At 51.6% G+C, this 21909-nt stretch overlaps 1 protein-coding gene across 6 annotated transcripts in view; it reads right to left on the reverse strand.

Annotated features, from left to right (window-relative positions):
- KDM6B (lysine demethylase 6B) overlaps positions 1 to 21909 on the reverse strand; it is a 68102-nt gene that overhangs the window by 15495 nt on the left and 30698 nt on the right. For 2 of the 6 annotated variants that reach the window (XM_029580482.1, XM_029580483.1), the window contains 9 exons: positions 9277 to 9370; positions 8223 to 8336; positions 7979 to 8105; positions 7210 to 7308; positions 6678 to 6906; positions 3768 to 3848; positions 3463 to 3633; positions 3075 to 3218; positions 2234 to 2605 (listed from right to left, as the gene is read on the reverse strand). In XM_029580482.1, the coding sequence (XP_029436342.1) occupies positions 2234 to 2605; positions 3075 to 3218; positions 3463 to 3633; positions 3768 to 3848; positions 6678 to 6906; positions 7210 to 7308; positions 7979 to 8100 (1218 nt within the window). In that variant the 5' untranslated portion in view covers positions 8101 to 8105; positions 8223 to 8336; positions 9277 to 9370. Of the gene's footprint in view, positions 1 to 2233; positions 2606 to 3074; positions 3219 to 3462; positions 3634 to 3767; positions 3849 to 6677; positions 6907 to 7209; positions 7309 to 7978; positions 8106 to 8222; positions 8340 to 9276; positions 9371 to 21909 lie in introns of all 6 variants that reach the window. The other 4 variants (XM_029580480.1, XM_029580481.1, XM_029580485.1 and 1 more) reach the window with 3 other exon arrangements.

Below are 21909 nucleotides of genomic sequence, written 5' to 3' on the forward strand. Positions count from 1 at the left end.
CACAAGGCCAAAAAACAGCCAAAGTTAACTCACTCGTACCATGATGCTTACAGCTCCACGGAAAGAGAGACCGGAGAGGGATCCCGCGTGGACGTAAGGTATAGGGCATGCTGGGTATGCTCAGTGTGCCTAGTCAAAGGTCTAGAAACCTTGACATACGTTTTCCCACATCGGGGCTCCATCGGATGATGTTACCCATGTGTGAGGACTAACATCCTGCTGTCCTCAGAGAACAAAAGCTTCACTCTCAGTAAATCTGTAACAAAAACTAAAACAAAAAACCCCCTTAACTCCACTGAGTGGGGAATTCGGTGAAAACCTGAAATTTAACTTGCAAACCCCTCCCTCTCCAGGAGGATCCAACCGCAGAAGTATAAGTAAGGAAGAGCACAACGGCAATATAAATGTACAGCAATTCCAAGAGTGGGGCTGGACCGGTCTGACTCAAGGAAAGAAAATTAGCAGGTAGGAACCAGTTTTTCCTTCCTTATTGTTCCCCCAGACCAGACTAGACGCATGGGATATAGCCAAGCTTTTCGATACTGGACAGGAACCTGAAAGACCCGCTTGCAACCCGAATACCGGTAGTGCCTGGCAGAAGTGTGCAACAAAGACCAAGTGGCTGCCTTACGTAGCCTCCTGAGGAGAGACCAGCTGACCCCTGGCCCCAAGATGCTGCCCGGGCTCTACAAGAATGGGTCCGAAAACCAACTGGCACCTCCAGGCCCTTGCAAACGTAAGCAGATGCAATCGCTTCTTGTATCCATCTAGCACCAGAGGCCCCTCGAACGGATCTCTAAACACCACAAAAAGGGGGGAGTTCCCATTATCAAAAGCTATGTGTGACCTAGAAGTACCTCCTAAAAATCTTACATACACCCAAACACACGAAGATCCTGACCCCCAGCTCTGTAGAAATCAGCTCAATGGAAAATAAGGAAGGCACCGGACGAACAGAAACTCCATCCTCCAAAATAAATGAAGGAAAAGATCCCTCCCCGAGGAGGCGTGCAACTCCTAAATACATCTCGCCGAAGAAAGAGCTGCCAAAAAGACTGTTTTCGGAGTGAGATCCTTCCCAGAAGCCTCCCTGATCGGCTCAAAGCGTGGCTTGCCCGACGCTTTTGAGACTACACCGAGCTTCCACGGGAGGTACCACCGCATGCTGTTAGCCTTCACGTACACTGGGGGCGCTTTGCCGAACGCCGCTTGGTGCACCTACTGCCATGCGTGCGAAGCCTTCCAGCGTCTAGACAGTGAGCAGACATTCTCTATACAGATGCTGCCACCCCCACACGAGGATCAATTAATCCCGCTGCTCACAGGGAACACCGGTTACAGGTAAGCGACTTTGCTTTATTGGAACCACCACCAGCAGAGGGCAGTGACCCCACATCGTGACAGAATGTGTTAGGGCTGGCACAGGAGCATTAGGCATGAGGCCTAGGTCAGTGAGGTTAAGGATTGTCTGCCTATCCCCTTGCTTTGAGACAGTATGCAGAAGACCGTGCTGGACGACCTCATGAACCCGGTTATACCTTCCTACAGAAGGATGATTTTGTGCCCAGCAGCTTCAAGGACATTTAGCATGGAACATGGAGATTTAACAACCACTTGCAAAAAGCTACTTCTTCCAACATGCTAATGAGCTACATGATTAACTCAAGGACAGCGTATTTTTTGATACAGAGAGAGCTGCTCTCCCACACAGGCCTGCAAAGACATCGCTCCCCGCAGGAGATAACCAGCTGCTGACTCAGCTCAGCCAAGCCTGGATCAAAGAATCTCTACTGCTAATCGGAAAGATAAGAGGAGGAACACAGCGCAGCTTGTGAGACAAGAAACTATAACATTGGTGTGTGACGGCAACAAACAGAACAGCAGCACCAACAGCAACGCACTACTGACCAAACACAGGACTCCCTTTCTGGCGAAAGTGGGGAGAAGTAACCCCTGTCCATTTCTGTAGCGGGGCATGGAAAGATGTTTCTGTGTGGAGCTGCCTTGCCGTGCCTTGTTATGTATCAGGGTTAAAATAAATATCCCTAGTACCGCTGCTTGGTCTCTCCTGTGTCTACATCTCACACCTGCTTCCTGCTGGCCACGAAGCAAATTCAGACCTGCTGGGTGCAGACACACATGAAAGAGACCAGGGCAAAGGAGACCGATGACCTGAGAATGACCGGCACCTGCTCGACCGCCAATAAAGACGCAGAATCGTTTTGTCACTTACTGTGCTTGGGAGGCTGGCGCTGCCGGGGCTGCCGCCGATCCGCTCATCCCTCGTGCTCTTGTTGGTGGCAGGTGGGCCCCGGGGGACCCCGTGGAGGGGCCGAGGGGGGTAAGGCACGCGGGGGCCGAAGTTTGCTGGTGATGCGTCCGGCTCCGTCTGCAAACGCTGGACTCTGCTCTCCCTAAGGTCACTTCCTGGGCGGCTCGGGCAGCCATGGCTGTCTCCTGGGGGGTGGTGGTGCTGCTGCTGGTGATGGGCTGGTGGGATAGGGACAGGGGGCACATGGTGGGCGTGGCGACTAGGGGCATAAGAGGGGGGCAGAGAGGAGGGAGCAGGGTAAGAGTAGGAGGTAGGGGCGGACGGTCTTTGCTCCTGTAAAAAAAAATTAAATGCTTAAATTTCATATCCGGTCTATACTGCTTTGAATTAAGGCAGAATAAAAACTTTTTAAATTTGCAGACTGTGCAGAAAAAGAAAAAGCAGAAACCGCCAATAAGAGGATAAAAAAAAATGAATTTGATGTGAAACAAGGGCCTGCAATCTGCACCATATCCACAGGGTGGCGCCAAAGTTTCTCATTTTAACTTTGTATGGCAGGACCTCAGCTACAAACATAGCCCTTTCAGAGTAAACCCCGAACAAGCAAAACAGCTGGGTAGAGACTTAAAATACCAGCTTTTGGGTAATTTAGTGCAGCTGTTAAAGCCAAGGCACACAAATGTTCCTTCTGCCTGCTTCCCCAGGAACCTTGTGGGAAGGACCTGCCAGGGGAATATTGCAATCAGTGCCCGAGAAACCCAGGACAAACAAACAAACAACCGTGGGAGAAGGAGAGGGTTACCTGCCAGTCGGGGGCGGCGGCCTTCCTCTCGGCACCCCAGGAGTCTCCGTGCAACGGGTTCCACAGGCCCAGCTTGGGCAGGTGATGGTACGGTGCGTTAATGGGGCCGCTGGCGGGAGCTGGGATTAGAGCATTACTTCCTCTCTGCAAAAGAGAGGTGGGAGAGAGAAGAGGTTTAAATCAAGATCAAACTTCCCTTGGTGGTGGGTAAGTCTCCGTTTTGACTGCAGAGTCCTAAACTCTGAATTCCCCGCCCCCCCACCATTGCCTCTCAGCAGGCGAGTTCAGGGTCCCTGCTCAGCTCCCCCCCCCCCCCCCCCCATGCCCTCCTGTAACAGCAGGTGAGGTCAGGGTGTCCCCCCACGCATGCCTTACTCACTCCCCCTACCTGCTCGGGGCTGGCACTCCGTCTGCGTTTGATGGGATTCGGATTGCCCTCCATGTGCCCGGGATGTACCATGTGTTGGATCAGGGGCCCGGGCTGAGCCACTGCTGCCTCCAGGGGCGGGCCTGAGCGCTTCAGCTGGGAACCCCGCTTGGCAGCAAAATTTCTTTTTTGCTTAAGTGAAGGAAAAATACGAGAGAGAGAGAGGGGGAAGCAATGAGCAACTCTCCATAAAAGATGCAGGGAGCGTCCCCCATGTTAGACTCTTGTCTGGGAAAACACCCCCCCTCCCCCCCCAAGGCACTCACCTCTTGCTGCATGAGGTTCCATAGTTGCTGGAGGGGGGGTAGAGCACCTTTTGATCTGTACGGTGGGTTCCAGAGCTGAGCCTGACAAGGAAAGGGAATGAGGGGAGATAACATGAGCCATGTGGAAACACGCAAGCCACGTACATATCAAACAGGCAATGGCACACACACACTCCTGTGCCTGCCTTCACCCACTGATTCCCACAGATGCCTCATAAGAACATAAGAAATTGCCATGCTGGGTCAGACCAAGGGTCCATCAAGCCCAGCATCCTGTTTCCAACAGAGGCCAAACCAGGCCACAAGAACCTGGCAATTACCCAAACACCAAGAAGATCCCATGCTACTGACGCAATTAATAGCAGCGGCTATTCCCTATTGATTAATAGCAGTTTACTGACTTCTCCTCAAACTTATCCAAACCTTTTTTAAACCCAGATAACTAGCTGTCTTAACCACATCCTCTGACAATAATCTCCAGAGCTTAATTGTGCCATGAGTGAAAAATAATTTTCTCCAATTTATTTTAAATGTTCTACTTGCTAACTTCATGGAGTGCCCCCTAGTCCTATTATTCGAAAGTGCAAATAACCGATTCACATCTACCCGTTCTAGACCTCTCATGATTTTAAACACCTCTATCATATCCCCCCTCAGCCATCTCTTCTCCAAGCTGAAAAGTCCTAACCTCTTTAGTCTTTCCTCATAGGGAAGCTGTTCCATTCCCCTTAACATTTTGGTTGCCCTTCTCCTGTACCTTCTCCATCGCAATTATATCTTTGAGATGCGGAGACCAGAATTGTACACAGTATTCAAGGTGCGGTCTCACCATGGAGCGATACAGAGGCATTATGACATTTTCCGTTTTATTCATCATTCCTTTTCTAATAATTCCCAACATTCTGTTTGCTTTTTTGACTGCCGCAGCACACTGCACCGACGATTTCAATGTGTTATCCACTATGACACCTAGATCTCTTTCTTGGGTTGTAGCACCTAATATGGAACCCAACATCGTGTAATTATAGCATGGGTTATTTTTCCCTATATGCATCACCTTGCACTTATCCACATTAAATTTCATCTGCCATTTGGATGCCCAATTTTCCAGTCTCACAAGAGCTTCCAGCAATTTATCACAATCTGCTTGTGATTTAACTACTCTGAATAAGTTTGTGTCATCCACAAATTTGATAACCTCACTCATCGTACACCTTTCCAGATCATTTATAAATATATTGAAAAGCACCGGTCCCAGTACAGATCCCTGAGGCACTCCACTGTTTACCCTTTTCCACTGAGAAAAAGGAAAATGTGTTCTTCCCTGCTAATTTTCGTTCCTGTTTGCACCCCAGATCAGTCCAGACAAGTGTCTCTGCGCACGGTGCTCTCATTCCTACCCAAGGTGATTTTCTCTTTTCATCTCAGACGGTGGAGCTTCCTGTGTTTCCGAATTGGCCTTTGGAAGCGCCAGAAAGGAACGGCATTAGTTGGATGTTCATCGGGTGTTGCGGTATCTAATGGTCCAACCTCCGGAAGCTGTTGGTGACCTTAAGATACTGCAACAGCACCCGACGACCATCCAACCAGTGCAGTTCCCTTCTGGCGCTTCCAAAGGCCAATTCGAAAACGCAGGAAGCTCCACCGTGTGATTGAGGTGAAGAGAGGAAGTCCCCATGGGTAGGAACGAGGGCACCGTGCGCAGAGACACTTGTCTGGACTGATCTGGGGGACGAACAAGAACTGACCATTTAATCCTTCTCTCTGTTTCCTATCTTTTAAATTGTTTGCCGTCTACGAAAGGCCATTGCCTCTTATCCCATAACTTTTTTAGTTTTCTTAGACGCCTCGCATAAACGCCTTCTGAAAATCCAAATACACCGCCATCTGTCAACGCACCTTTGACCACGTGTTTATTCACACCTTCAAAAGAAATGAAGCCGATTCGTGAGGCGAGACTTCCCTTGGGTAAATCCTCTGCTGGCTGTGGCCCATTAAACCATCTACCAGGCCAATGCAATATCGGGTGCTCAGGTTAGCGCAGTTGGACACGCGTTTTGGACGCGTTGAGACTTACGTCCGATGCAATACTGGGATTGGCGCGTCCACAAAACGCGTGTCCAAACCAGCGTGTGCTGCAGAGATCAAAAAAGCAAACAAACAACCTTGAGGAATTATTAGGAAGGGAACGGTGAATAAGACGGAGAACGTCATAAGGCCTCTGCATCACTCCACAGTGAGGGCTAGACGAGGCTATTAGCTACTCCCGCCCGGATCAAAAAAAAAAATAAAGTCCTGCGCGGCCAACGCGCCCGTTTAACACGGAAAATTTAATGCCAGCCCAGGAGCGGGCATTAAGGCATGGGCTCAAAAAAAAAAAATCACGCTCTCGAGGTTCCTCGCAACAGCATCGTCACGATACAAGTTAAGAGGAGGAACCATAGAAAGCGGCATCGAGCAAAAAATAAAATCTAGACGCCCAAATATACATGGTCCAGGCCACGTAATTTCTGCATGGATATTGTGCTGCCAGCCGGAAAAAACAGAGACTCGTATTGAGCACCCATTTTCCTAACCTTCCCCGACAGCCACCTCCTCCTGGGTGCTCGATGCAGAGGAGGTGCCAGGGTTGCACAACCTCCTTTTTTTTCCCCACCCAGCGGCTCCCATTGCCCTATTGCATCGCGCACCGGGGACAGGTGGGAGGGCGCGCGCCTCACCGCATCCTTCCAGGTTCGCCCTGATTTGGTCCAGTTCATCCGAATCACCACCCCCGAAAGCTGCTCGCCAGAATGGGTTTTCTCCTGAAACATCCCTGCCGCCTGCAGTCTCTTCCCAGTCACGACGGCTTATCCAGGGAAGGGGAGAGGAGAAAAAAAAAAGCGTATAGCGAGAGGGGGTTTTGTTTACCTGCTGCAGGCGGCCAATGCGGGCGTTGAGCTCCCCGTAGCCGGCGTAGTCTCGCTGGTAGCGGACGGCGTTCTGGTAGCAGCGCGACGCCTCCTCGGGGTCGTGCTCAGACTCGTAGATCTGCCCTAGCTCCTCCCACAGCTGGGGCTGCTGCGGATCCCGGAGCAAGGCCTGCACGCAGCTGTGGACCCCTTCCAGCTTCCCATGCAGGGGCCGGGAGCCTGCGTTCCTGCAGCACAGAGAAGGGCAGGAGGGTCAGAGCTGCCATTACGGGTCTCCCTGCACCCTCGGCTCTAATCCCTGGCTCTGCCCCCCCCCCCCCCCCCCTGTGCGAGTGACCTCGGGGTCAGTCCCTTTATCCCCCCCCTTGTGCCTCAGCTCTAATTCCCAAGCTCTGTGACTGACTGGTGATGTGTGACCTGGAGGTGGGAGGGAGTCACTTTACTCCTTGTGCCTCAGTTTCTAATCCTCGGTCCCCTCGGCCCGAGTCCCTGTCTCTCCTCTCTTGTCCCTGCCGGAAGCAGTCACTCACCCTGCAGGATGGTAAGGTTTGTTGGGGTGCCCCAGGTTACTCCCGTGTGCAGGGAGCAGGTGAGAAGGGAGCTGGGACTGCCCTATGCCAGCAGAGCACCTAAAAGGGAAAAAAATAATCATTAAGTTTTAGTTTGTTTTTTTACATTGGAGTTCATTTCCTCCCTCTCCTTTGTGCCGTGGACTGAATGAGACAGACAGTTGGCTGGGGGAAGGGGGTTTGGGGTCAGAGTAAGAGACAGAGAGAGACAGAGATAGGTGAGAGAGAGAGAGAAAGTGAGAGTGAAAGAGAGTGAGTGAAAGAGAGTGAAAGAGTGAGAGTGAATGGAGAGAGAGTGAGAGTGAGAGAGAGAGAGTGAAAGAGTGAGAGTGAATGGAGAGAGAGTGAGACAGTGAGAGAGAGAGAGAGACAGTGAGAGAGAGAGAGACAGTGAGAGAGAGAGAGACAGTGATCTGTTGGAACTGTCCCTTGCCACACTACCGGTGAGGGAGTGGAATGCGTATTTCTCCGAGGTGGATCCCTCCTTCCTCAACGGGGTGAGGGGGGGGTTCACTGTGGACATGCCAGGTCTGTGGGGGTTACGGCTGCAAATGTCTTGGTGCTGGGACCTGTAGTGGGGCGTTGTAGTAGGAACGGGAGTGGGGTGTTGGTTCTTTGGACAGTGAGAGTAAGGGTGGGCGTGGTAGGTCCCGTGGCAGTTCTTGTGGGGGGAATACTATAAACGTATGTACGATGGGGGGGGGGGGTCTATTCCCTCGCACACACTCACCTGCTGGGGGGCTGCCATGGGCGAGAATGGGAGGAACTCCAGGTTCCACTGCAGCCGATGCCGCCAAGGGGGAAGGGATCCCGCGGACCGCGGGCCCCGAGCTGATCCACCGTGCGATGCATCCAGTCTGCAAGGAGGAAGTAAAAAGTGATTAAAAGGAATTGAGGGGCGGGAGCCGAAACCCCAAACCCTGCCTGCTCTCCAACCCTTCTCCCCTGTACCCCTCGCCCCTCAGCCTCCTCACCCTGGCAGCCAAGTTGTCGTCGTTGCCCCAGAAGGTGAGACTGCCTGCGCCGTTGCTGTGCCTGCGTCACCAGAGGTGAACGCTTCAGTGCCTGCGTCCGAGGGTCCTTCACAGCTGCTGAGAGGGGGGGAGAGAGAGAGAGAGAGATAAGAACACCATCCTTCCGTTCAGGAAGGGGCCACCGACGGTCACCGTGGGTCCTAATCCCCAAAACCAGAGACAGGAGGCTGCAGGCACTCTGAACGTCTCCGACTTGCTGGGCTGAGCCATGACACACACACACACACTCTCTCTCTTATCAAACCCACCCCTCCTCCCCACTGCCCTTCTTCATAAGAAGCCAAACCCCGGGGGAGATGAGCAGAGTCAGAAAACGCATTGAGCTGGGAGCAGAGCCTGCAGCTGCGGCATCCTCGGGGGCCAGAGAGGACAGATAACGATTCACAAAGCCTCACCCACCGAATGTTAGAGCTCCGGGAGAGAGAGGCGCAGGATACAATGAGAAGATGAGAGTGAGGAGGGGGGAACCTTCTCCGATACCCCCCCCCCCCCCAACATCTCCTGAGCCTGCTGATGTGTGGAGGGGGCGGCACCAGAAAGCACTCGGGAGCTGGGAAGGGAGGGAGTGAGAGAGAGAAGGGGGGGGGTGGAACTGGACAGGAAGCGGAGGGTGGAATGAGAGAGCGTGGGCAGAGAAAAAGTAATTGGGGGAATAAAGGGAGAGCGCGTGTGCGAGCGAGGAGGACCTCTCACCGATCCGCCTGTAACGATGCCAACAGCTGGCGGTATTTTTAGTCCTTGCTTGTTTACCAAAGACTTATAAAAAGCTAAAACAGACCATGAATGAGAGAGAAGGGAAAACAACTTTCAGCCTCAAGCTCTCTACAAATATTCAGTGGGGTCCTCTACCTACAAGATGCCTACCCAACTGCCCCCTAGCTCCCCCGCCCGCCCCCTTCACTGGTTAACTCTTACCCAGGGGGCCCTGGCAGAGCTTAACCCTCTGCCCTCCCTCGGGCCAGACCCACTCCCCCAAAGGCTGCAGCCCCCTCACCCGTTTCAAGTCTCCACCGAGGACTCGCTGGTCACAGGGTGCTGCCCTCGGGCTGCCGGCCAATCATCATGCCCGTTACTGCCTTCAAAGCAACCTGCAGGAGAACGAGAGGAGAGGGGAAACGTTAAGGGACGGAGGGGGAGTGGGGGGTGTCAAGGAAGCCATCTTGGCCTGCGGATCAATAGATGTCACCCCCCCCCCCACACACACACACAGACATTCCTGTACCGAGACTCCCTCGCAGAGCTCCGCCAACGCACATCGCTTCCCACCCTGCAAGGTCTGTACTTTCTAACCTCGACAGGCGAACAAAGCAAGTGGTGGGTTCTCCGTAGACAGTAGGACAAGTTAGTCGTGGCACGCGGGCAATGTCACCCGCCGGCACCGAGCCTGCGGGAGAGTTCCCACGCGTGCACGCTGTCTCGTGACACCCCCCCCCCCCCTTTCAGTCTCTTTCAGACCTTAAAGCTTCAGCGGTGGCCGTCAACTCGCCAGGCAGATATTGAGTAGGACCTTCGAAAAGACACGTGTGCAGGTAAGGTCCGTCGACAAGCAGGCATGAAGTAGCCATAATGCACGGGGAATCCCATGAGGAGTCGTCGTACAGCGAGCCAACTACTAAACAGACAACCCAGAGCCGCCAGGTGGACACCGGGGTAAACAGGCTGCGCAAAAACCGAGGAACTGTCGATGGCGGGCGAGGTGTCTTTCAGACCCCACCAGTCCCCTTAGTTGAAGGACATGAAGAATAGCCTGGCGGGAGTTCACCATCAACTTCTCCGAACCTACAACTTGTTCAGTTTCCACAAGTCCGGTGTAGGCCTCAATCCCACCCCCCCCCCCCCCTAACGTTTTGGGGGGTTAGGAAATACCGGGAGTAGAATCCCTAAGCCAAAATCCTCAGAAGGGGGCAGCTCAACCACCCTGTCCTGAAATAAGCGACTCCACCTCCAGCTGGGGCAGTTGGAGAAGGGTCGGAGGCGAAGACTGAAAGCCATTGGGGTTGGGGGGAGGCATAAGCAGTAGCCATACTCCACAATTTTTTAGGACCCCCCCCCCCCGGTCACTGGCGACACAGAGCCATTTCAAGAGAGAGGCACTGAACCCCTTTCCCCCCTCACAGGCGGGTAAGGGAGGTGGGGCTGCTGCTGGGCCTTCGGGCCGCCATCATGTGGACACAGCTGCTGCCGTACAGTGGGAGGAGCCTGATGACACGGAGACGCGTACGAGGGATGTCTCCTCTGGAAGAGCGGACGCTTGAAGGAAGATGCAACTGGCTGTAAGGTGGATCGATGCCCTTTAATCAGAGCCACCATCTCTTGAACCTTATTGCCAAACAAATTGTCCCCTATAGAGAGTACTTCCGCGAAACCGTCATGCACATTCTCCCGGAGGCCACTTGCCCGCCAGCCTCCGGGTTCCTGTGGAAGGGGGCTGAAGTATCAAAAGCTTTGTATGCTGAAGGGATGAAGGCATTCCTCAGATTCCTCCACCGCTCGACAGAAGTCCCTCTTGTTCTGGGTCTGACCATTCGCTCGAAGGCTTTAACGTTTGCATGCGTTTGTGCAAATACCGCAGCCCGGGACAGCTGGGGAGCCAAAACCTGGACGTCCAAACGTGGATTGCTGGGAGACCTTCTCCCCACAAACCTATCCAGTGCTTTTGGATCTTTTCCAGAAGGCGTTTATTCACGAGTGTGCTTAGCCCTGGACCGCTGGAAGTACTGGGGGGGGGGGAAGGGGAGCAGCATAAGGACAGTATCTCCACCATCCCGCCCAGAAGAGCAAGGGATATAGTGGGCCCAACACACGGGGAGGAAACTATCACCCCCCCCTTAGGAGCAAGAGACTGCAGCACTGGCTGGCGGCATTGAGGAGCAGGGTGCGCAGGAGCCAGCCCATAGCGCCATCAGCCAAGCCTCCCCCCCTTCAAGAGAAAGAGAGGGGGGCTATGCATGGTCAGAAGGGGGGGGGGGAGGGAGCAGCAGTCCCACACGTGCCCCCCCTCTCCCCTGGTCAGGAAGAGAAGCAGCAGTCCCGTGCCCCTCCTTCCCCAGTCAAGATCAGAAGCAGCACTGGAGCTGCACGCAAGTGAGGCAAAGCACCGTCAGCCCCCTGCGGCCCGAAAAAAAAAAAAAAAAGAGAGAATTCCGCACGCCATGCAGGTTGCTGACACTGCCCTATGTGATTATTGGAGGGAAGGGTGAGTGAGAGACCGACCATGTGCGCGTCTGCATACGTAACAGAGAGAATGTGTCTGAGATAGCCCGCACGTGAGTGTCAAGAGATCCGGTGTGCGTGTGAAAGAGGATATGTGCGCGTGTGATTGAGAGCACGTGTGTGCGTGTGTGTGTGTATGAAAGAGACGAGAGAGCAGGCCTGCGTGGGTGAGAAAAAGTTTGTGTTTAGAGGTGCGATCAGGTTTTGTACACAAACATACACACAAATCCAGTTTCCCTGGTATAGAGAGTGGGGGATTTTTAAAAACCCTTAGTTTTAATTATTAGGTGTTATTTAATGTGTTTGGAAAATTTTTTGAGTTTTTAATTATTGAATGCTTTATTCATCAGCTATTTTTATATATTTTTCTTTCCATTAATATGGTTTTGATATTTTATATTTTAATTGATGTTTTATATTTCCTGATTTTATTGTTTGATGTTTTAGGAGGACGGGTGATGTTTCTGTTTTTCCATTGTTGCACTGCATACAGAGTCTGACCTGTTGTAATTTCAGTTCAGTTTGTCTGTACATTTCTGTTTATACTTTATGGTCTCTTTATTCTGCTTTTGGTGAGTATCTATCTGTGTTCTGTATGCCTGACTGAGGTGAAGTATTTTGCTAGCGTGTAGTTTCTGGGTAGCTATCTATAGCAGCTTGGCTTGTTTTGTTTTCCTAATAGGAGTTTTTGGGCCTGGTGTAATATTTGTAGTGTTGCCTTTTCACAGGTAGAGTTTAATGCTGTTTTGGTATGGGAGGTATTTATTAGTTTACTCATGGCTTTCTGAGGGCCAAGCCCACACCCAACATGTGTTACGACTGGCCTAGTATCATATGGGTTCCGCGTGTGGATTTGTTGCAGGGTTTTCTGGTTGGTACCAGAGCAGTGTGTGCAAGTTGTAATATTTTTACCTTTGAAGAATATACTTTGTCCTTTTTAATGTAGAATCTGTATAATAAATGCATAATTTATTCAGTTTGTGCTTTGAGAAGGATATGATGGGGTTGGGTACAAGGCTTGTAAGATTCGCCTAGGGTACCCTTGCACAGACCCTGGCTTAGCCATGTCAACTCTGACTCTGCCACCATGCAATGGAGTGGTAGTTGGGCCATCCTAAACATCAGGGAAGCCTGGATCCCTTACTTTAGATCAATTATTTTGGGAAGTGAAGAGTACTTGGGGATCGGAGAAAGGATGCTGGGCTCTATGGACCTTGGTCTGACCCAGCCTGGCACTTCTGTTTTTTTTTTTTTGTCCAGCTTCCGGGGCCATTGGAAGGCACAATGTTGGCGTCTGCCACATCCTCAGCTGCAGATGCTGCAGGGGTTCATGGACCTGGAACTCCACGGAGTCTACAGGAAGCTGAAGAAAGTGAAGCCCTCTGTTCTCAGGTCCTTTTCTTGCTTGATACTAATGGACATCGCCTTTACCAGGTGCAGAAGAGATCTTCAGCGGGGGGGGGGGATCTGAAGAAATCCTCCTCCTCCCCCGAGCCACCACCTGACGGTAAGGGTGACCGAGAAGGATAAACGTCTGGTAGGAAGTCAGAATGAACTGATCCTCTCCTTCTGATCTGGGAAGAGATTTCCCTGGTCTGAGAAGGCGCCACCACCTCCTAATGCTGCAAACTCTTGAGGAAAGGTACGTAACCCAGTATAGGACTCTGAACGGCTCCCAATTTGTGGGAAATTTCCTCCACCTTGGGGACAGGAGACTATGTTAAATCTCCCGCTTGGCTATTCAGAGCTTAAGAGAGAAACTCTTCCCTAGCTTTGACAGCTGGGCTCCCGCTGGCTCTGTGCTGCTCACAAAAGCTGAGGAGGAACTCTGCGTCATGGCAGCCGGCTCAGAGGCATCAACCACCTCCTCCTGTGGCGCAGCACGAGTCTTGGGGCTTATGCGCCAAGGCGTTTCGAGGCGACCGATGGCACCCTGGCCTGCCAGCAACATGTCCCGATGGCACCATGGGGAACCTTCCCTGCCATGGGCCCTGTGCTGATGAGGCTATCTCCCGTCTTGGCGGATTCCCTGCGCCAAACGGCGCCCGCTCCGAACCACGGCGGCGCGAGCTATAAATATTTTTTAAATAAATAAAAATAAATCTTCGTGGCGACTCAAAGGGCGACGGCCCTGAAGCGTGCCTCGTTTAAGCCCCTCCTCGCGGCGCCTCCACAGGTAGCACAGGTTTCCACACTCTTCTCGGCCCCCCCGACCTGAGACAGATCCGGAAACAGTCACCACAGGGTGGGGGTGGGGGGAGAGCCTGCTGCACCCTGGGCGGGGAAGACGTCCGACCACAGCCGCGGCACCCGGAGACGTCCAGACCCAGGCGGCAACAGCGGACGAGCGCGTATCCATGGTGGACATCCAGTGCCCACCAATGAGGTCGTGAAGCTGCTGACCACAGGCTTCGGCCTTTTCCATGGTTCTCTCTCTTTTTTTTTTTGTTTTTGTAAAAGCTTAAGTTCTGTTTGAGGGGCTCCCAAGGCAGCAGCAAAAAAAAAAAGGCAGGTAAAGTCACTTGGGCCAAAAATAAAAAAAAAAAGTTTTGAGAGACTGGGACACATCTGTGCGGTGGCTCGGATGGGAAAAAAACAAAAACTGAACGGCCTGTGAGGCAGCGCGTGTGCACACAGGAGCTCCCGCACACGCTCAGTAAACTCCAGAGAGCTGGGTCTGTGTCGGCGCCACCCATGCATTCTGGCCAATTCAGGCCTAATTGTTAGACGTTGTGTGCAGTTATCCACATATATCACTAAGGAATAAATACAAAACCCAGCACAAACACACATTTTATTCCCTTATAATCGTGTTCCTCTGCGGCCTCTTCAAAGCTTCTTTTTTCCTTTTCTTGCACATTTTTGATCGCCTCTGGTACCTGACCGAGATGGTTTCGACGGCAAATACAGAGAAGGACAACACACTGCTCTACCGACGCACAATCCTGCCTTGCAGCGCCCCCTGCTATTCAAATGTGGAAACCCCGCCCCCTGCCCCCGCCCACTGCACACAGCTCCTCCGCTGCTCCTCAGTCATGCCCTGCAGAGCCCCCTGCTATTCAAATATGGAAACGCCCCCCCCCACTGCCACACAGCTCCTCCGCTGCTCCTCAGTCATGCCCTGCAGAGCCCCCTGCTATTCAAATATGGATCCGCTGCTCCTCAGTCATGCCCTGCAGAGCCCCCTGCTATTCAAATATGGAAACGCCCCCCCCAATGCACACAGCTCCTCCGCTGCTCCTCAGTCATGCCCTGCAGAGCCCCTGCTATTCAAATATGGAAACGCCCCCCAATGCACACAGCTCCTCCGCTGCTCCTCAGTCATGCCTGCAGAGCCCCCTGCTATTCAAATATGGAAACGCCCCCCCCAATGCACACAGCTCCTCCGCTGCTCCTCAGTCATGCCCTGCAGAGCCCCCTGCTATTCAAATATGGAAACGCCCCCCCAATGCACACAGCTCCTCCGCTGCTCCTCAGTCATGCCCTGCAGAGCCCTTTGCTATTCCATGCTGACTCTCTCCCAATAACCGTGATCTCCCATAGGGGAAAAAAAAAAGGGGGGGCACTGTGAGGAGATTCTGTGTTCCTTAATAATGACCGAGGCCTATTTGGTGAATAACCAAAATCTGCCATGAACCCAGGAGGTCAGAGCAGCCAGGGATTTCCCGATAGGCACAGGCCTGCAGAGCCTAGACTGGCACAACTTTTGGGAGCAGCAAAGCTTGTGCCCCCCCACGGTCCTCCAATCTCGCCACCCCTCTTACCCCTGACCCGTGAGCCCTTCCCTCCCACCACAGAGCTCGGTGCTCCAGTTCTATCTAACAGAAGGCAGGGAGTGCGGGGATTAAAGAGACAGGCCGGGCTGGGTGCTTACAGCCTCTGCCTTTCCCTGTACGCAAGCCCAGAGGCGGCGGGGGGCTGCTGGGGACCATCGCCTGGGTGGGGGTCTCTGTGCTTCTAATAACAGTGGAGTGAGAGCTCTGCGGAGGGAGCAAATCGGGGGTGGGGAAGGTTCTCAGGTCCGGGTTGCAAAGGGTGGGTAGGAATCCAACAGGAGGGTCTGCGGAGAGGAGCGGCAGGGAATTGGGAGGCTCAAGCGGGTATGACTGGGAAAACGGAGGTCCCGGACAGAGGGCGGTAAGGGAACCACCGCAGGGCTAGGGGCAGCAAAGGCAAGAAATCCCTCCCTGGGGTCAGGGGTTAAAAGGTGTCCTCTCCCACCCCATAACCCAGCAGACCTCCGTATCCTCAGAAGGCACCAGAAGAGAGCGCGCGGGGTCATGCCAAGTTCCCGTGACACGTGGTGGAGAGTCACAGCTAAGAATAACTTCTCTCTGACTGCAGAGTTCAGGGCTGGAGTGGAGGATGTGCCCCCCTCCCTCCCGGCTCCAGCCGCTATCTTTGGAAGAAGCTGCAATCATGGGGGCCCTTCGTGCAAAGGGCGGCACAGGGAGGGCAGCAAGGAACCAAGAGGGCCCAAAGGGGGAAGAGGAGAAGAATGGAGAGATGCGGGTGCAAGGAGACAGAGAGAGCGAGCCATACACAAGGAAGGAGGGAGGAGAGCGGGAAGAGTGAAGGCATTGCTAATGCAAACATTTAATAACCCCCCCCCCCCCCGGGTCCCTAAGGAGGGGGCCATTGAAAAAAAAACCCATGGAAGCGAAGTAAAGCCCCCTCTGTAGGAGGTGTGCAAAATGTGAGAAACCCCTTTTGGTAGGGCTGGGGCCAGAGAAGGCCCAGGATCAGTTCTGCTCCCAAGTTTACCTACCCCTGGCAGGCTTTGCAAGACGCGAACGGGCGTGATCAGACAAAACACGCGCCTGCTACTTTTAATAATGTTTGAAATTACAACTGTGTTATGCATCACAGAAAAGCACAATCATTAAACAAACCATAACAATAAAGGAAATAGTAAAATGGTCCTGTTCAAAAGTTGGCACACCCTTAGTTCTTAATATCGTGGATTGCCCCCTTTTGCGATAGCTGTGAATGAGACCTTTTATTTGCTCATGGGGTAAAGCCGCCCATCCCGCTTGGCAAAAAACCCTCCAGACCCTGTCAATTCTTTGGTTGTCTCGCATGAACTGCAGGTCGGACTTCTCCCCCAAGTGGCTCAATGGTGTTGAGGTCAGGAGACTGCAATGGTCACTCCAGCACCTTCACTTTCTGCTGCTGCAGCCGCTGAACGCTCGACTTGATCTTATGTTTCAATTCTCACGTTGGAAAGACCAAGAGCATCCCCATGCACAGCTTCCTGGCTCCCCTCCAGTATTTTCTGATAAGATGCTGCATTCATCCTGCCATCAATTCTGACTAAATTCCCTGAACCACTGTAGCTCACACCCCTCCAAAACAGTAGAGATCCACCTCCATGCTTCACGGTAGGGATGGTGTGGACTCCTCTCCAAACTCTCCAAACATAGGGTTTATGGTTGTGACCATAAAGTACAATTTTGGTCTCCTCACTCCAAATTATTTTGTTCCAGAATTCTGAGGCGTCTCTAGGTGCCGTTTGGTGTATTGCAAGCATTGGCTTTTTTTTTTTGGCAACTCTACCATGCAGCCCATTTTTGTTGAAGTATCTCCTTATTGTGCATGCTGGAACACCCCCACCACTTTGTTTCAGAGAAGCCTGTATTTTCAGTAGAAGTTGCTTGGGGTGGTTTTCTTTGCATCCCGACAAATTCTCCTGGCAGTTGTGTCTGAAATCTTTCTTGATCTACCTGACCGTGGCTTGGTATTAACAGAACCCATCATTTTCAAATCTTTATCTTTTCATATCCTTTTTCCGATTTATAAAGTTGATCTACTTTTGCTTGCAGATCCTGTGACAGTTGTTTTGCTTTCTCCATGCTTCAGAAACCAAAGTCAGTGCAATCCTTGATTAAAGGCACAAGGGTTTCTCAAGAGCTAAGAAACTAATCGACTATTTATACACAGACAGTAATTACAATTAAACAAGGCAGAGGTGTGGATACCTACCCTTCACTGCCCTCTCAACCTGTGTGTGTCAGCTCAAGTGCATATTATCAGCCTAAACATTCAAGGCTATGCAAACTTTTGAACAAGACCATTTTATTATTTCCCTTATTGCTATGGTTTGTTTAATGATTGTGCTAATCTGTGATGTTTAGTAGTATTAATTTCAAACATTAAAAATAATAGATGTGTTTCGTCTGATCCCTCACATTTTCTTAAAATGCTACACATCTTACAAAGCCTGCCAGGGATAGGTAAACTTGGGAGCACAACTGTATATACCCCCTTCCTGAAGAGCAAGTGTGATGTGTAACCCAAAGGCCCCTCCCCAAGCACACCTGGGAAGTGTAGAAAACCATGCAAGATCTGTAACTGCTCCAACAAGCTGGAACACCATGCTGGGAGCATCTCAAAGGCACTTTAAAAAGCCCAAAAAAACAAAAACAAAAAAAAAAGGACCGTTTAACAAGTTTTCGGGGAGATAACTTCTCAGCAGGATGGAACATCTCATTAGAGCACCCTATCTACAATCAGGGGCCAATATTAAAACAGATCTGACTATGTATGCTAGCCGTTATCCCACTAACTTACACGGGATATTCAGCAGCACGGCAATACCACTGAATATACCCAGATAAGTTATCCGGCTAACTTTAGCCCTGCTATGGGGCCATGTCCAACTTATTCGGTTAACTTAACCAGATGAGGCTGAATATTGCTACTTATCCGGCTACGTTAGCCGAACAGGTCGCACGCCCACTGACTATACAGCTAACTATTTGGCCGGATAAGCCACGTATCCAGCCGGATATTCAGCGGCAGTCACTTAGGCGGAAGGGTCCAATTTAACCAGCTAAGCAGTGTTTGAATACCTACCCCCTGACTGTTTAGAAACTAGACTCAGGGTAGTTTGTTTGTGTGTTAGGCTTTTTATTTGATTATGTGCATTTTATATTTGTAAAATTGCCTCTGTCCTTGGCGTGGAGGTTGAAAAGTCATTTTAGGTTAAATAAATAGACAGGAGAGGGCAGTGGGAGTGGGGAGACGAGATGTGAGACAGGCAGAGACTGAGCAGAGGCAGGGAAGGGAGAGAAACTCTCGCTTTCTCAAAGCTTTACTCAAGACTCGGGCAGGTTTGTGAAAAACAAAACAAAAAAAAACAAAACCCCCAACAAACTCTCACTAACCAGAAATCAAACCAGAACTTGGAGAAAACAGCCTGTATACACATACACCCCTCTCTATACACTCACACACGTGTGACAGCATACGCACCAAGTGCCGCTCTACTGCACGCCCTAGCGAAACGCTGTAAAAACCCCTCCCACGCTTCCCGGCACGTATGTATCAATGGATGCAGCGTGGGAATTTCGGGGCTCCCATGTCCCCGGCGCCCTTGTAGCGTGGAGGCAGAGAAGAGAAATGGCATCTTAAACAGGAAATGAAGTAAACAGGGGGGGGTGGGGAAACCCCTTTTGTGTCATTGAGGCCAACACGCAGGAGAGGCAGCCGGCGCCGGTGACATCATGCTGTATCATCGTTCCCCAAAACTCCCCTGCCCGCCCACGCCGGCTGTGCCCTTACTCCCTTGCGATGCCGGGCTTCTTTTAGAAATCACAGAAGCTTCACACATCTTAGACTCATCTTTTTCCTTCACCTTTTACTGACCACCTTTCTCAGGAGCAGTCCTGACCTCTACGTTTCTCCCCTTAACACTGTACAGGAGGACCAGCAGGGCTGCAAACAGGACCACGGGGGGGGGGGGGGGGGGGGGGGTGTGTGTGTAGAAAACCGGCCTGCGTGAGGTTTCAACGCCCACAGACGACACTTTCACTTCATTACTCAGCGAGATTCCCCGGGCAATCCCCCCTCATGGTGTCGGGTCTCGGTTCACCAGCGACGAAAGTGATCGGTGATCAGTCTTCTGCCATCTCTTTAGCACATGGATGGTCTCGAGGCCAACACAACCGCTGTGCCCAGTGCTATCACCACTGCTGCTGCTATGACCCTCCAAGGGGACTCCATCCCCTACCTTCCTTTTATCCACTATATTTTCCCTGGGGTTAAGGCCAGCTTTGCTTTATCATCCCCCTCACTGCCGCACTCTATCACACTCTAAAAGGTTGCTGGGGCACCGTAGCCCCAATGGCTAGGAAACCTTGGATCAGTTCAGAATGACGACTCTACTGTAGGTGGCATCCACCTTTGCTCATTTGTTTGAACCCTGGGCAGCTCAGCCACAGCTCCCCATCCCAAGGCATCCAACTGCAATGTCACACCTGCTTATAAGGCTCCTTTCTTACTAAAGTTTAGGGGCACCATGATGAGACAGTCTGGGAGGGACAGAATAGCAAAAGGTTGGCGAAGGGACACCAAGATATCCAATCCCTGACCCAAACAGTGAACGAAAAGGTCATCTATTCAATTTTAGATTAATTCTTGGTAATCTTCTACGCCATAATGGATGGAACAGGCCTCCACCAAGGCAGCGAGAATGGAACAATCGCAGGGCAAAGAGTGCCTTCAGGCGCAATTGGGCCCCAACTATACCCCCAGGTAATATTTTATCCAACCCAGCCAAGTGATGGCTGAGCAATATTCCTGCTTTATAACAATGACTCTTCTTTCTCATTCCTTTTTTTTTTTTTTTAATAGAAAAAGAACTGACGACAAGGTGGTTATTAGAAATTACGCTGCTGCCTTCAAAGTCCACATCCACAGCAACAAATCCCAAACTGAAAATAATCTGCCACTTAACATTCCAGCCACTATATTGGCGTCTTACACCCCCCTTCCCCCAGCTGGGCCACACATTAGTCTGAATCTGTGAGAAGCCCTGGAGAGAGGAAGTTAAAAAAAAAAAAAAAAAGTTAGGCCCAGCAGGAAGCAGGATTTTGAGCAAGCAGACGCCAACTTCCTTCCCCAGTTTCCTGTGCAATGGTCAGAGTACAAGCTGCTGGAGGGAAGGGAAGAAAGGAGGAGAAAGCAATAAAACAAAGAAAGAGCATGAACATGCAATAACTTGAGAATAAGGAGGGGGGACAAGAGACAGAGGGAAAGAGTAAGGGAATACAAAAATGAGAAACCCAAGAAAGAGTGAAAGTTAGAACGTGAGTGAAAAAGCGTGAAAGCACGAGTGAAAGGCAGAGAGAGAGAGACTTTGCTCATGGAGCGTGTGTTTGTTCGTGGTTGCCAAGAGGCGAAGCTAATCTATAAATTTTATAATCTTGGAGACAACCTACCCCTCATTGCCCACCCAGCAGCAGGGGGAAGTTCTCTGGTGAGAGTTTTTCAGTTTATTTTTTTTTTTAACCCCTTTTCCCCTCCTCCTCCTTCCGGCCTCTAAAATTCTGAAGCAACGCCTCCAGACAGTCTCTCCTTCCACCCACCCCCCCCATCTTTCCTGTATCGCAGCTGAAAACCCCAGTTTACCAAAGCCTGGTGCAGGAGAGGAAACCTTCAGCGTTATTTAGTCTTCAATTTTCATTGACGAACACACGCTCACCCCCCCCCCCCCCTTGCTCCTGTACAGGTAAGGAGCCTCATCCCCCCCTCCCCCAATCACGGGCCTGAGAAGGTAACGAGCCCGACACAGGTTGTCCATCTGGTACGTTTTAAACGTTTCGTTTCTCGCTATCCGCCTAGAACGTGCATACCAGACTGGGCAGAAAATAGGAAATTTTAATAAAATCTGTGGCCGCAAGCAGGATCTAATTGAGCCGATGCTAACGGATGGGAGTCTGGGAAAGCTGGCTCTCCCCAGTTCCCCTGCATGTTCCCCCCGGCCCCTCACATTGCCTCCAGTCTCCCCTGCAGTTTGCACCTCTGGTCTTGCAAAAAGCATCACTGTGCCCGGTGTCCCCTCGCCTGCTAAAGCCTTCCTGTGGATTGGTGAGGAGGGAGAGTGTCTAGCATTTCTCGCCACTGGGCTAACAACTTTCCTCCACGTAGCAGGAAAGGGAGAATGAGAGGCGGGTCCCATGGGGCCAAGCGAGGGCCCCTCTGCAGCGCAGAAAGGCATTTGCCCGACAGGGTTGCAGGAACCTGCAGCTCAGAACCTCCTCCAAATTCTTGAGAAGATGGGGCAGCAGAGGCTTCCTGGAAGCGAGGGGTGGGGAGGGAGTTGTTTTCGAGGCCATGAAGCTACTTTTCTTGTAAAAAAAAAAAAAAAAACAGCTCTCTCGGTTCCTCCTGTGCTTCTGCGAAGGCACTGGGGTTTTTAAACGCCCCCAGGGACGATGACCTGGCGGTTTCAGAAACCTCCCATTGTCCCCGACCTCTGCCCGAGCCCTGAAACAGTCACTTCTCAGAACTCAACATGAAACGCTCATAGGCTGCAGAGGACCTTCTGCCTCCTAGTAGTAAAAAAAAAAAAAAATTGAGAGAGTAAAAGGGAGTCGGGCACCTGAGGAGCCGAGTTCAAAGCTCATCTTAG

This window comes from Rhinatrema bivittatum, chromosome 16 (assembly GCF_901001135.1).
Source record: "Rhinatrema bivittatum chromosome 16, aRhiBiv1.1, whole genome shotgun sequence".
NCBI classification, from domain to species: domain Eukaryota; kingdom Metazoa; phylum Chordata; class Amphibia; order Gymnophiona; family Rhinatrematidae; genus Rhinatrema; species Rhinatrema bivittatum.